The sequence below is a fragment of the Temnothorax curvispinosus genome, unplaced genomic scaffold (assembly GCF_003070985.1).
Source record: "Temnothorax curvispinosus isolate PA1 unplaced genomic scaffold, ASM307098v1 QBEX01009666.1, whole genome shotgun sequence".
Lineage (NCBI taxonomy): Eukaryota > Metazoa > Arthropoda > Insecta > Hymenoptera > Formicidae > Temnothorax > Temnothorax curvispinosus.
In genome coordinates, this window is record NW_020219446.1 from 100,478 (window position 1) to 112,589 (window position 12,112).

At 42.6% G+C, this 12,112-nt stretch overlaps 1 protein-coding gene across 2 annotated transcripts in view; it reads right to left on the reverse strand.

Annotated features, from left to right (window-relative positions):
• Window positions 1-12,112, reverse strand: part of LOC112459270 (RNA-binding protein fusilli) — a 34,443-nt gene that overhangs the window by 4,307 nt on the left and 18,024 nt on the right. Inside the window, exons 4-10 of one of the 2 annotated variants that reach the window (XM_025023305.1) lie at window positions 11,528-11,617; window positions 7,951-8,005; window positions 7,748-7,858; window positions 7,004-7,274; window positions 6,678-6,893; window positions 6,381-6,608; window positions 6,093-6,294 (exon numbers count right to left, since the gene is read on the reverse strand). In XM_025023305.1, coding sequence (XP_024879073.1) covers window positions 6,093-6,294; window positions 6,381-6,608; window positions 6,678-6,893; window positions 7,004-7,274; window positions 7,748-7,858; window positions 7,951-8,005; window positions 11,528-11,617 — 1,173 coding nt within the window. Of the gene's footprint in view, window positions 1-1,809; window positions 6,295-6,380; window positions 6,609-6,677; window positions 6,894-7,003; window positions 7,275-7,747; window positions 7,859-7,950; window positions 8,006-11,527; window positions 11,618-12,112 lie in introns of those variants that run through there. The other variant, XM_025023304.1, reaches the window with a different exon arrangement.

Consider the following 12,112-nt stretch of genomic DNA (forward strand, 5'->3'; position numbering starts at 1 on the left):
AACCACTCCACAATTACAACGAGTGACATCGTGCAGATCCGCAGAGATGTTTTCTAGAAGCACACAAAGCGTTCTCAATTTAGTAATGCGCCAGTATACAGTCGACCATGTTCGACAGCGTGTCTCTCGCACTATGAAAGTGAATTAGTGAGATAGTTTGTATACATATTTTTAATGAAACAACCACTAAGATCTTCTAACTTCGCACGCTGCACGATTTCACTTTCAATCAGACTGGTCTTGCACGGTTTGAGCAAACGGTTTCGCCGGACCGGTTTCTGGACTCACCCGCCACCTAAAAATTCAAAAGCAATCCTTTTCGCTATTTTTTAAAGGTATAAAAGTAGACTCTGAGATCGTTGCCAAGAAATAATCATCCCGTGCCGCGATTACTGTGCTCAGAACGTGCAAGAACGCAGTCATCCAAAGGAATAATGACTTGGACTTGGCCTACCTGGAAGCACAGAAGTTAGTATTTGTAGGTCCCGCTACCATAACAGCAATCGACACTGCACCATTGTAACACGATAATATAATGTATCCTTTTTTATATATATAATATGTAATGCAGCACCAACTTGCGATTTCGCCCCTCTGCCAAATCACCAGATACACGCACTCTCTCACTCTCTTTTTCTCTCCCCTTCTACCCTTCCTTTCTTTCTCTCTTTCGCTCTTTTCTCTCTTTCTCTCTCTCTCGTTTCCTTCTCTCTCTCTCTCTTGCCCAACGAAAAAGCCTTTTTGCGTGCGCCTTTTTGTGACGAAAGTACAGCCCACTTGCGTGTCACTTCAAGAAACGTTGCTTTAAAAAATTCTGAAAAATGAATAGTAAATCATGCAGATTAACTTGAAATTATTCCGTCGAGTAAACATGGTTTGAGCAAAGACGTGACATGGACGGCAGGCCGTACATTTCGCACAATTCAACGTGAATTCGTATCGCATCGGGCAATTTGCGGAGATACAGGGAGGAAACGTGTAACACGATGAGAGGAATATAAGTAGATTCGCTAGATTAGTCTCTAACAGGCCGCTGGGATGATCGGCATAGGCAAAAAGCAACGGTTCGTAAGTATTGACCACATTGAAGAGTAACTTTTGAGTAGCGACTTGAGTAAATCGAGAATTTTAGTATCTCGAAAGAGCGGGTAATCACGAGATGGGAGAGGAGAGACACTTAGAGATCTGTCTTCCGTTTGGAGATAGAAAGTGGAAGACTCACGTACAAAAATGACAAAGAAAAGAGAAGGAGAGAGAGAGAGAGAATTTTACGCAAGAGAAAGAAAGACAGAACAAAAAAAAAACAAGGCGAATGAGCGAGAGAAAGAGAGCTAAGAGTTACGACACAGAAATCTCCAATTTGATCTGTAGATACCAAAGATACCTGTGAGCCCAATGAAAAAAAAAATGTATAGAACGTAACAAGATACCGCGCGGTGGTTGCAATCTTCAGCGGGTCTCGCGAATCCGGGCGCTGTCTAGTGTCTATTTCTACCAATGTAAATTAACTTCAATCTCAGTTTAACTTATACTTTTTATCTTTTTCTCAATTCTTGGAACTGGAAAAAACTGGATATAAGTTAAATCGGGATTGAAGTTAAACTACATTGGTAGAAATGGCGTTTAAGGAGGAAACGCGTTCTCCTTTAAAAACCCGATCGCTTAAAGTTATACGCGTCGCCTCGCCTCGCGGTGCGGCGAGCGAGACGGCGCAACGGGACCGACGTTGCGAAGAGTGCAACCACCGGTGCGACGGTACATAATATAATCAGGGTAAGAGTCCACCAACCCGGCAAGCAAAAAGATATATATATCCACAAGGCACATTTATTAAACATGATCGTTCTCACCGTCGATATAAAATCATCGATATACAGAGTGTGTACAGAAGATAAAAAAAAAGAGAGTTACACCGCGTGTATACGTGTATGTATGTATGTGTGCGTATGCATGGATAAACACGTGTTATACCGCGTGCGCGTGTCCTACGTCTTTCGGGGGAGGGAACGGGGGGAAAAAAGAGAAAAAATGAAAGAGATCTTGAGGAAGATATCGGCGGGAAGATGAAGAAATGGGAATGATTGTCGTTAACGCTAGGACACCTTCACGCTCTCGACATACACTTGTGCCAGAACAACTCCGAGATGCATTCCCCTACGGAAACGATGCGAAAGGCGACCGGTTGGCGCGACCGTCCTCGATGAACGATCGCCGGTTTCCGTTTCACATCATCCCACCGTATCTCGCTATCTCTATAATATCAATTAATGCTACACAACCGGGGGGGAGAGTCGGAAGACACGTAATCCTGATATTAAAAAAAAAAATGACAAAAAGATGCACGACCCCACGGTTTCTTAATCCCAGGACGCCCTTCGGAACGGCATAATAATTTACAGTTGCGTCTTCACGATTGAAGATTTCTATATTCTTTGACGGTGTGTGTCTCTCTCTCTCGTTTCATCTTAGCCCCGTGGCCAAAATTCACATCCGCGGTATCTCGCCGGTCATCTCGCCTTTAGCGTCCCGAGATTAAAACGAACGATCGTTTTTACCGTGCAATTGTGCTCGACGTCCGTTCCTTCTTTCTTTTCCTTTTCTCTTTTTCACAGAACGGCCCTCAATTATCCTCAGGTAAATTATCTTCTGGAACAGTTACGTTATTAATACCGAGAACCGGATCGAGAATGTTTAATGTAATAACAGGTACTTTACCGCAGCGGCCGCTATGACAAGATAGAACGTAAGATTACAAGACATCAAGACGCACACTTTTGCTACCGTTGATTCTGTACGTTAGTGCTACCGCGTCGCGAGATAATCGCAGGATCGCTCATCGAAAAAAAGACAGATAAAACGGAAAACTTGTTACGAGGCGGTTCGGGAGAAAGGAGCGTGAGAGGCCGATTTCTTTTTCTGTCGGATAAAAAACGCGACGCCCGGAGAGACAGTTACCCGCCGTAATGTATGTAACCGCGCGCGCGAGGGGAAGAAAAAAAGAAGGAAAAAAAAGAAAGAAAAAGATCGGATCCGTTACGCGATCGCTCGCGGAACGCGACCGGAGGAAAATTATAATATCCCTCCACGAAACCACACGACATGCAAGCCAGAATCGTTTTCGCATATCCTCGCGGACATATAACAGGGCTAATTATGACCGTCCTGTGTTTGTGTTTACAGCTATATATGTCCCCCTACTATTCTAATAACACATATATATGTATATAAAAAAAAAACCGTGGCAAGAGGAAGAAGTGAAATTACCAATAAACAACACTTTGCGATCCGCGCGACAGATCTCGAGGATCGGCTTCGCCGGAGGACCGCGGCTCTTCGTTTTTCTCGCGTTTTTGTTGCGAACAGTGGAAGCCCGTTTATTGGCGTGGCAGTGCGTGAGGTATCTCTCCGAGGTCCATCCCTCGCGAGAATAAAGTCGGCGAGCTGCGTATCCTCCCGGCGAAGCCGATGCTCGATTCCCTGATACACCAAATCTATATCCATCCGTCTCAATGTGTGTGATCTCACCAACTACACTATCACAAAAGGTATTAGGCCGTAAGCCCAGCTTTGAAAGAGTAAATACCGCCGACACCACAGTTAAATCACAAGCCGCGAGAGCGTATACAGAGACGTTTTTTTTTTTTTTTTTTTAATTAATTCCGCTTTCTTCGCTCCCCGTTATCGTATACTCTCCAAAACCAAAGTCCGATTATTATTAATGCACATACTCGGTATACTAAGGTATTATCCGTCACACACGATGGAATTAGTGCTGGATCACATTCGTGTATGTGTGTACGTGGGCGTGATTATTAACGATATTATTGTACTAAATGCAGTGAACGCCATGTGTACGAAGGTGTGTGTGTGTGTATATATGCGCGCGATTTTCCCCAAATATAAAATAACAGGGCAAAACGGGTTTTATGTGCTTTGTTGTAGGGTCTGATTCACATATATTAACTTTCTAGTTATCAAAGCTTGTATGTTACAATCCTTTGAGAAAAAGAGATAGACGGAAAAGAGATAGATCCGCGACGAGGCCAACTACGAGCGAACTGTGTGATTCGTTCGCGAATAATATAATTAGTGACGAAATTTTATTTACACACAGATTGTAACATACATGCGCATAATAGATGCCACGTATTAAAGAATCTACCATACGTCCGAGAATTAGAACTTTAGAACATGTAACATTGGATGGAATGTCCATTTTATATTACTTAGTACTAATAAAATATTTCTAGCAAAATATATAAATCATTCTCATAAAAATATATGTATATACGCATACATATATGTATATAAGTGTGTATATATATATATATAAATGGATATTTCTGATAGTACCCACTTGTAGGCTTCTCTCAGAGACAATAAGCATTCTCGTTGGACAGTTTTTCACAGATACCAGTTAAATATCAGACATTAAAGTCATAAGTATCCAAAATTGCTTAAATAACATCATCATTGAAATACAAGATAGCACGAGCGACGTATTATTACGAAATCATATATTACATTAACAAAATTTTACAATGATTATTCTCATGGAAGGAAGAACTCACACAGACTTTAACATTTGATACGTTGAAATGCCTGTGATAAAAAATGTCCAGAGAATATTAATGTTCAAATAATTCCTGGCTTTCGGTAAAACCCAGAACTAATCTGCGTATACACTATGATAATTCTGAAACGCTCTGTATGTATATGTATATAAAAAGGAGCGCGTATGGATCATAGAATTTTGAGAGCTAGACAAATTACTTCGTGTTCACATTGCATTAGATAAGGCACTTGGTTACGCTCACGTGGAAGAGCGTTTTCTTCAATAGGTACTCCATGAACACGTAACTACGAACGAACGTATGCGCACGCCAAAAATGGAATTTTATATACCACTATCAGTACAGCTAACATGCTTACCGAAATTAGCTTTGCTGCCTAAATGCATTAGGATAAGAAAAGTAAACCGACTTGCGAGTTAAGTACCGTCGTGTAAGTAACGCCCGAATTTGTACCAAGCATTCCCAAATGTTAGGTACACTTCATCAGCTGGACAAACGTTGTAAATGACGTTCTGCCAGACTTGTACGGAATACGAAACGGAATGTCGTAGATATTCGCGAATAATTACAACGCTTACTCGCTAAGAATGTACATAAATCCGTCAAAAGTCGTATTGTCGTAACACGGCGATTCCCACGTAGCATGCGTACTTCCGCGCGAATAACAAGTTCTTGCGGAGAAACCGAGGCAATCGTTTCCGTTCTCCTTACGAGGAAGAGTCTATAAAAAGCTAGAGATTGACGCAGTGGCGCATCAGATCTGGGGATAAAACTGAGCTGGATAAGGGAAGCCCGGGGCTGCGGTTGGGGCTGGTGCGTGAAACGCCGCTGTTGGTGCGTGCCAAGCATGCGTACGTTTCGCGGCGACGCTACCCGCCGTCGCGTCGGCAGGGAAGGCGGCGTCCCACGTTCGCTTTAGACCCATTAACGCGGCCGGATTTAAGGTCTGCGCAGTCGGCATGATAGGCGCTAACAGCCCATGCGGCGCCGGTGCCCGCAAGAAGGGATAACGGGGATGATGGGGAACATTGAAGAACAAAAACGGCGTAGCCGCCGCAGCTGCCGCGGCCGCTGCTGCCGGATTTGTCTGTGGTGCGTGGAGAGCGGCCGCGACGGCAGCTGCCGCTGCCGCCGAGGGTCCTACCGCGTAGGGTATCTGGGCCGAATGGACCACCGGATTCGAGCTCGTTAGAGCTAGAGACTTGCTCGTGGCGGCGGCAGCGGCAGCGGCGGCGGCGACTGCCGAAGTGGGTGAATGGGTGGTCGAGGTAGGAGACGGATTCGATGCCAAGGCCATCAGCCATAGGTCCTGATTCCTGATAGCCTGCGCCTGGGCGGCCTGCGCTTGCGCCTGAGCCTGTGCTTGAACGGCCTGAGCGGCCTGGGCCTGCACCAGAGCGTGAATGTCCCACAGGGGTGGCGGTGGCGGCGGCGGCTGCGCGGTCGGTACCGGCACCGGCACCGGTGCTGGCGCAGACGGATGTGTGAAGGTCGCGGGGGACTGTGTGGTCAACGTACCGGGTGATAGGAGTGCCTTGGTCGACGGCGGTGTTACCGCACCTGTCAATACCAGATTCATGTCGTCGCCGCTGCACTGGAACACTTCGATGTATCGCTGCTTCTTGCCGTAGATCATGTACCGGTGATGCCGCTGGGTCGCACATGCGTATGCCGATGCCTCGCTGTCCATTTGGATAAATGCCTCGCCAGACGGTTGGCCCTGGTGAAATGATTACAGAATTGAAGATCAGAGAGAAACGAAATAAATAATTATCCGCACATAAAGTATAGTTGACCGAAACCTACCTGAGCATTATAAACCATGTGAACACCCTGGTAGACGATATTTTTAGAATGTTCACCCATAAACTCCAGAATGTGTTCGACGAGCGCCTCGTACGGTAAACCACGAAGTCTAACACAATCCTTGCGCGTACCGGACGTAATGATATGTTGAGGAAGCAAGGGTGGAAGTTGCGCGATAGGCGGTGGTGGTAGTATTACTTGCTTCGGATCTGTCGCCCTATTTAGGACCTGTACAAAATCGGAATTCAGGTAAAAATGCACGTTTCTTATCGTCTTGAGATTCACGTTCAGATCTACCTGTTGCACTTCCGCGGTTGTGCTTCGAAAAAGTTCTATATAGCGACTGCCGATGCAGTCTCTATGCTTGCTCAAGGCTTTCACCGCGTCCTCCTCCTTCGCAAATAACACGAAGGCGTCACCCGTCGCTCTGCCGTCCGGTTTCTTTACAAACAGCACACCGTCCTCGCCGTCCAACACTTGACACGGTTTTTGTCCGGATTGAAAAAATTCCAGCTATAAGGAAATCGCTGCTGGTGTATACAGTAGAAAAGTGATAGACGATACGTAATCGAGAAGCTCGTTATACGCAAATAAGATCTTAGATCATTAAACGAATTATGTACCACTTGTTTAGCAACACAATCATACGGCAAGCCCCTCATTCTAACGATGACTTGAGCCCCGCGTGACAGAAAAGCGTGTGCCTCCCCGCTCGTACCACCAGCAACGCCAACAAAATCCTCTCCGGAGGCCTTGTATACCTCTATGTATCGTGCACCCATGTGATGTTTATGCCGCTTCAGCGCCATGTCTCTGTGTTCTTTATTAATAAACCGTACCAATGCCTCGCCGTTACGCCTTCCCATAGGACTTAAACAAAGAGCTACACCACCCCTAAAAAAGTTATTACACCAATGTTAGCGTATAATCGTCGCGCAGCGACCAGCTCCTCTATTCGTAATTACGTCATTAGAAAATTCGTAAAGACAACAAAGATTAGGAACACTCTACGAGAATTTCTAATCTTTAGAATCGCAGTTATAGATCCGGTACAGCGTACAAGATCCATGATTCCAGAATATATAATGTTCGTCATTATGTACAACAGCTAATAAGCAAGTAGGAAGGTCTCCTCGAGATCGCGCTTATGTTATGTCAACGTAAGAGAGACTAGAATGACAGAAACCTAAGTGCGTCTAAGTGCGTTATAGAAATACTGGCTATCTCAGTTACCTGCTTCACGCAGATCCACGTGGCTTGTGCACAAATACCAAAAAGACAGTTAGAGAGACAATTAATTTATCTTGCTCGAGGCTCCCGTTAGTCGTATATATCGATTTTGCTTTACGTATCTGAGAATCACTTACTTGGCGACATTGAGTCCGCGAAAAAACTTGGCGATGTCCTGATCTGAGGATTGCCAAGGGAGACCGCGCGCTCTCACTACGCAATCATTGTCCACCTCCTCGTCCTTAGAGCTGAAGGCAAGTTAACGTATCGTTATTCGACAATAAATAATCCACAAATTGGATATACAAACAAACTATGTGTACGAAACTCATGAACTTACCATATACCGGGTTCCAGGACAATGTTAACCACCTCTGGATTCTTAAAAACGTGACCTGAAAATTAACGCACAATTATACACCGGTTATACTACAATAATTGGCGTACATTAATTAAAAATTAAATATTCATTAACTACTGCACTTCAAAGTGATCTGGAAGGTACAGCTCGGAGTCCAGAAGAGAAAGGAATGGAAGCCGAATGATTGTGTGACAAACGTGACGTGTAAGAAGCGTACACACACGCGCGCGCACGAAGATGAATGATGATTTAACCTCAGAAATCAATAAACGTTCTTCATCGATCGATTCGGGATCGATACTGTTCGCGAAGAGGCGATCCTTCGAGTAGTTCCCCTTCGACGAAATCGCCGATCGAAGCTGAGAACGCGAATCCACGTGAATCGAGAGGTATGTCCACCACGGAAGAGCGTGGGACGCGTCGCGTGTAAACAACGTGAACCATATGAACCACCGGTTAGCCCGTCGCACACGCGTATTCGCTTTCGCTTCGCTAGCTACACTTTCTGTACTCTCTTTCTCTTCTTTTTCCTCCTCTTCTTTCGATCTTCGCCGCTCGCCGGGCGGTATGCAAAAAAGTACGAAAAAAAATGCGACGAACTAATTTTCAGGATAGTCAAATCCGTCGGAAGCAAATTTTGCAGTGTCTAAATTCTGTCAACAGAATGTGAAGAAATGTAACAGAATCTGCTGACGGGGAATGTGATGACAGATTCACTGTCGAAACTGTCGAGCAGAATTTGTTTGAAATTTTAAAGAAAGACCATTTAAATTTTAAATGGTTACGAAGTAATAAATTTCTGGCGACTTTTAACATTTTGTTTACCGAATTCTGTTACGTGTTGCACAATTGCTATCGTAGAATTTTTAGATTACTATAATATATTCTCGAAGCTTTTTCGAAGTAATTCCCCATCAAATGATGCCTCAAGTATCATAATCTTAATATAATATTAAATCTTCTGCTATCCATGTTGAAACCTCATAAAGATAGGACGTAGTTTCTTAACTCTTTCGAAATCGTCCGACACTGTAATGATAAGACTTATATATCTATCTACCCCTTTCTCAATTACTGAATCTTATACAATTCTAATCCTCTTTTCTAGAAATTCTACATTTTCCTTTCCAAAGCGAATTAATATTTATTTTTGATATTTGAACGTTTTATTAGGAATTTATAGGTATACGTTGTATTATTTAATTATAATATTCATTATCTTACTGCCCTATTTTTTAATCTTTGTGGAGGTCCGAAAACCTTTCTTTCTTAATTCACGAAAATTTAACTTGCTCTAAGAAAATATATTTAACATCCGTTGCAAAATATGACACCGATTTCGAGACATTATAACGTCTCGCGGTCCTCTAAAGACTAAGCGACCCATCTCGAGCTCAGTTTTCGCCAGTAATTCATAATGAACGAACCCTCGACTCAGCGCATTACTGTAATCTCGCTTGCTTGAATAAGACTTGATCGAGAAAACAGTGTTTCACTTTTCCCAACACTCTAAAATATCACGCTCGTGCGTAACAGTGGGGCCGTGATTCAGCATACAAAATCTACACGAGGAGAAAAAAATGACCAGGACTGCCTCGCAAACCCGAGTATTATCGGCGACAATGCGCAATATGTCTTCTAAACTTGCGCTTATGCATTTCCTTTCCGTAACCCTATACCCGCCGGTTAGTCTCCGATTTCTCATACCTGCACGAAACGATCATTCGATTCGCGGCCTCGGCAAAATGTGCGCTGTCGACAAGTAGAAATTCGTTTCTTGTAAAATGCGAATCGATCGCTGTTTCCTTGTTTAGTCCCAAAAGTAAGCTTCGCACTTATCTGAAATTCTCGAGATGAGCATCAGAAAAATCGAAAGATTGAGAATATCGCTCATCAAAAATACCGTCTACATGATATATTTACCGAAATACGTATCCAAAAGTTTCTCAAATGAAATGAATCCTCTTATTTATCTTGTAATTTCGACGAGATCAAAAAATCACATTTTGCAAACATTCTTTCCAACTGTCATGCAACGAATCTGCGATAATTGTAACGAAAACTGAAGATCCGATCGTACAGAACCTTTTGAATTTAATCCAGCTGCACTGTTAAATTAATATTTAACATTTATATTTAATAATTTAATAATTAATTAATAAAAAAATAAAATTAATAATTAAAATTAAATTTTAATAAAGATGAAATTTGAACCAATATCTTGAGTTGAATAACATTATTTCGTTACTTTTAATAACCAACATGTGTGTCAAAATTTAATATTTTAACACAAAATAGTATTATTATAATAATAATTTAATTAAATTAACGACATATTGAGTAAGAGCAAAGGCAACTTACAAGAATGGTTAAAAATGACTCAAATTGAGTTTAATTTGACACTACGAATTTAACAGCGTGCACGGAGAAAATTTTATATTAAATTTTACTATGCTGTCGCACCACCTGCGGACCATCAAGACGCACAAGTTTAAATGCTATAGTTTTGTAGTAAAATTACTATGTCCATAGCATTTAATGCTACGATCATAGCATTCAATGGTATAATTATAGCATTAAATGCTATGATTGTAGCACTAAATGCTATGGACATAGTAATTTTACTATAAGACTATAGCATTTAAACTTGGGCGTCTTGATGGTCCGCAGCTAGTGCGACACCATAGTAATATTTACTATAAAATTTTCTCCGTGTGTATATAGTTACCGTAACTATTAAGCCCGTAGCGTTTCTGTCAATAGGGCAGACTGAAAGATGGAGCGATGTCAAAAACGAAATTCATCTTCCTCTCCTTTCTTCTCACGCGCGTATTATCACGATAACACGCGTTAACGCGCGTGTATTAACAAGTGTATTGGCTTTCCGCAGGTTGAGTATCACTGTAGATAAGAGAGCCGTTACGCTGTTTAGAACGTATGCCTGGCTTGACCTGCGCTCGCTTGCGAACTAGAAAGAGAATGTGCGTTCGTGTATAAGACAGTTAATCGATCAAAGACTGCTGAATCTCGAAACTCAAACGAGCTTTGTCCAACAGTGTGAGATCTCGAGAGAACGCACGACATTCCTCGCGAGATCGGCGAGCTTCTCCGGAGAGGAGAATGACTTGAGCTCGGAGGAAACTGGACTCCTTGACGAGAGCGACTTAATCAGCGGCGCAATCGCGACCTCCAAGGCCATCTCGTTGTCGAGCGTAAACATATTGCACATTATTTGGAGAAATCCGTACAGAAACGCCACACCATGCACGCGCCAGAGTTCTTATCTCTCTCACGAGAGAGAAAGAGATAGAAGCGAGAAGAAGAATATGCGCTGCCAAGTCCAAACATTTTAAGGACCAAGACCTTCTTCATCCGTTTCAGAAGGTTGATAAGATTCGTAATCTTCAGGATTATACGGATTACACCAACCGAATCTTGTTTTCCATTTTTTTCCCTCTAAATTTCGAGACGTCCGATATATTTTTCCTGAGCGCATTCCTCACGTCGGTAGATATGCATACTATAGCTGTAGAATTTCCGATATTTATTGGCTTACCGTCCTTGATCATCCTCTGTACCACGCTGACCATGTCCTGTATCTCTTTGACGTGAAAATCATTATCGGTATCTGGCGGCAGTCCGAAATCTGATTTTTAACTGTCAAGGAGAAATATGTGTTCGGGTAAACAATCAAATCTCGATTCTGATAACGCGAATCGAGAGGCAAAACGACTCGCTCACGATAAGTTCGTAAGAAAGGCGAAATTTTAAAGCGTAACTTCAAACTAGAGCTCCCGCGATCTTTGCGCCGTGCGCTGACTCAAATTTACCAGAAGTGGCAATCGTACGTGGCTCTTATTTTCAGGCGTGTCTCACGCGTCTCTCTTCTAGTCGTCAAACTATGCATTCCAATACGATTGTAAAATTTACGGTGAAAAAAAAAGAATGTATCTTATAATTGAATAGTCTTTGGAGAAAAAGGTCCGCCTTCTTTTAACGAAGTTATTAGAGAACGTATAAAAACGCAATCTGGAAAGATAAGACTTCGAAATAATCTGAGAATATAAAAAACAATAATTCATATAAATTAATGTACTTCATATCTTTCATGAGGTTTCCTTTTTCGTGCGCACTCCTCGAT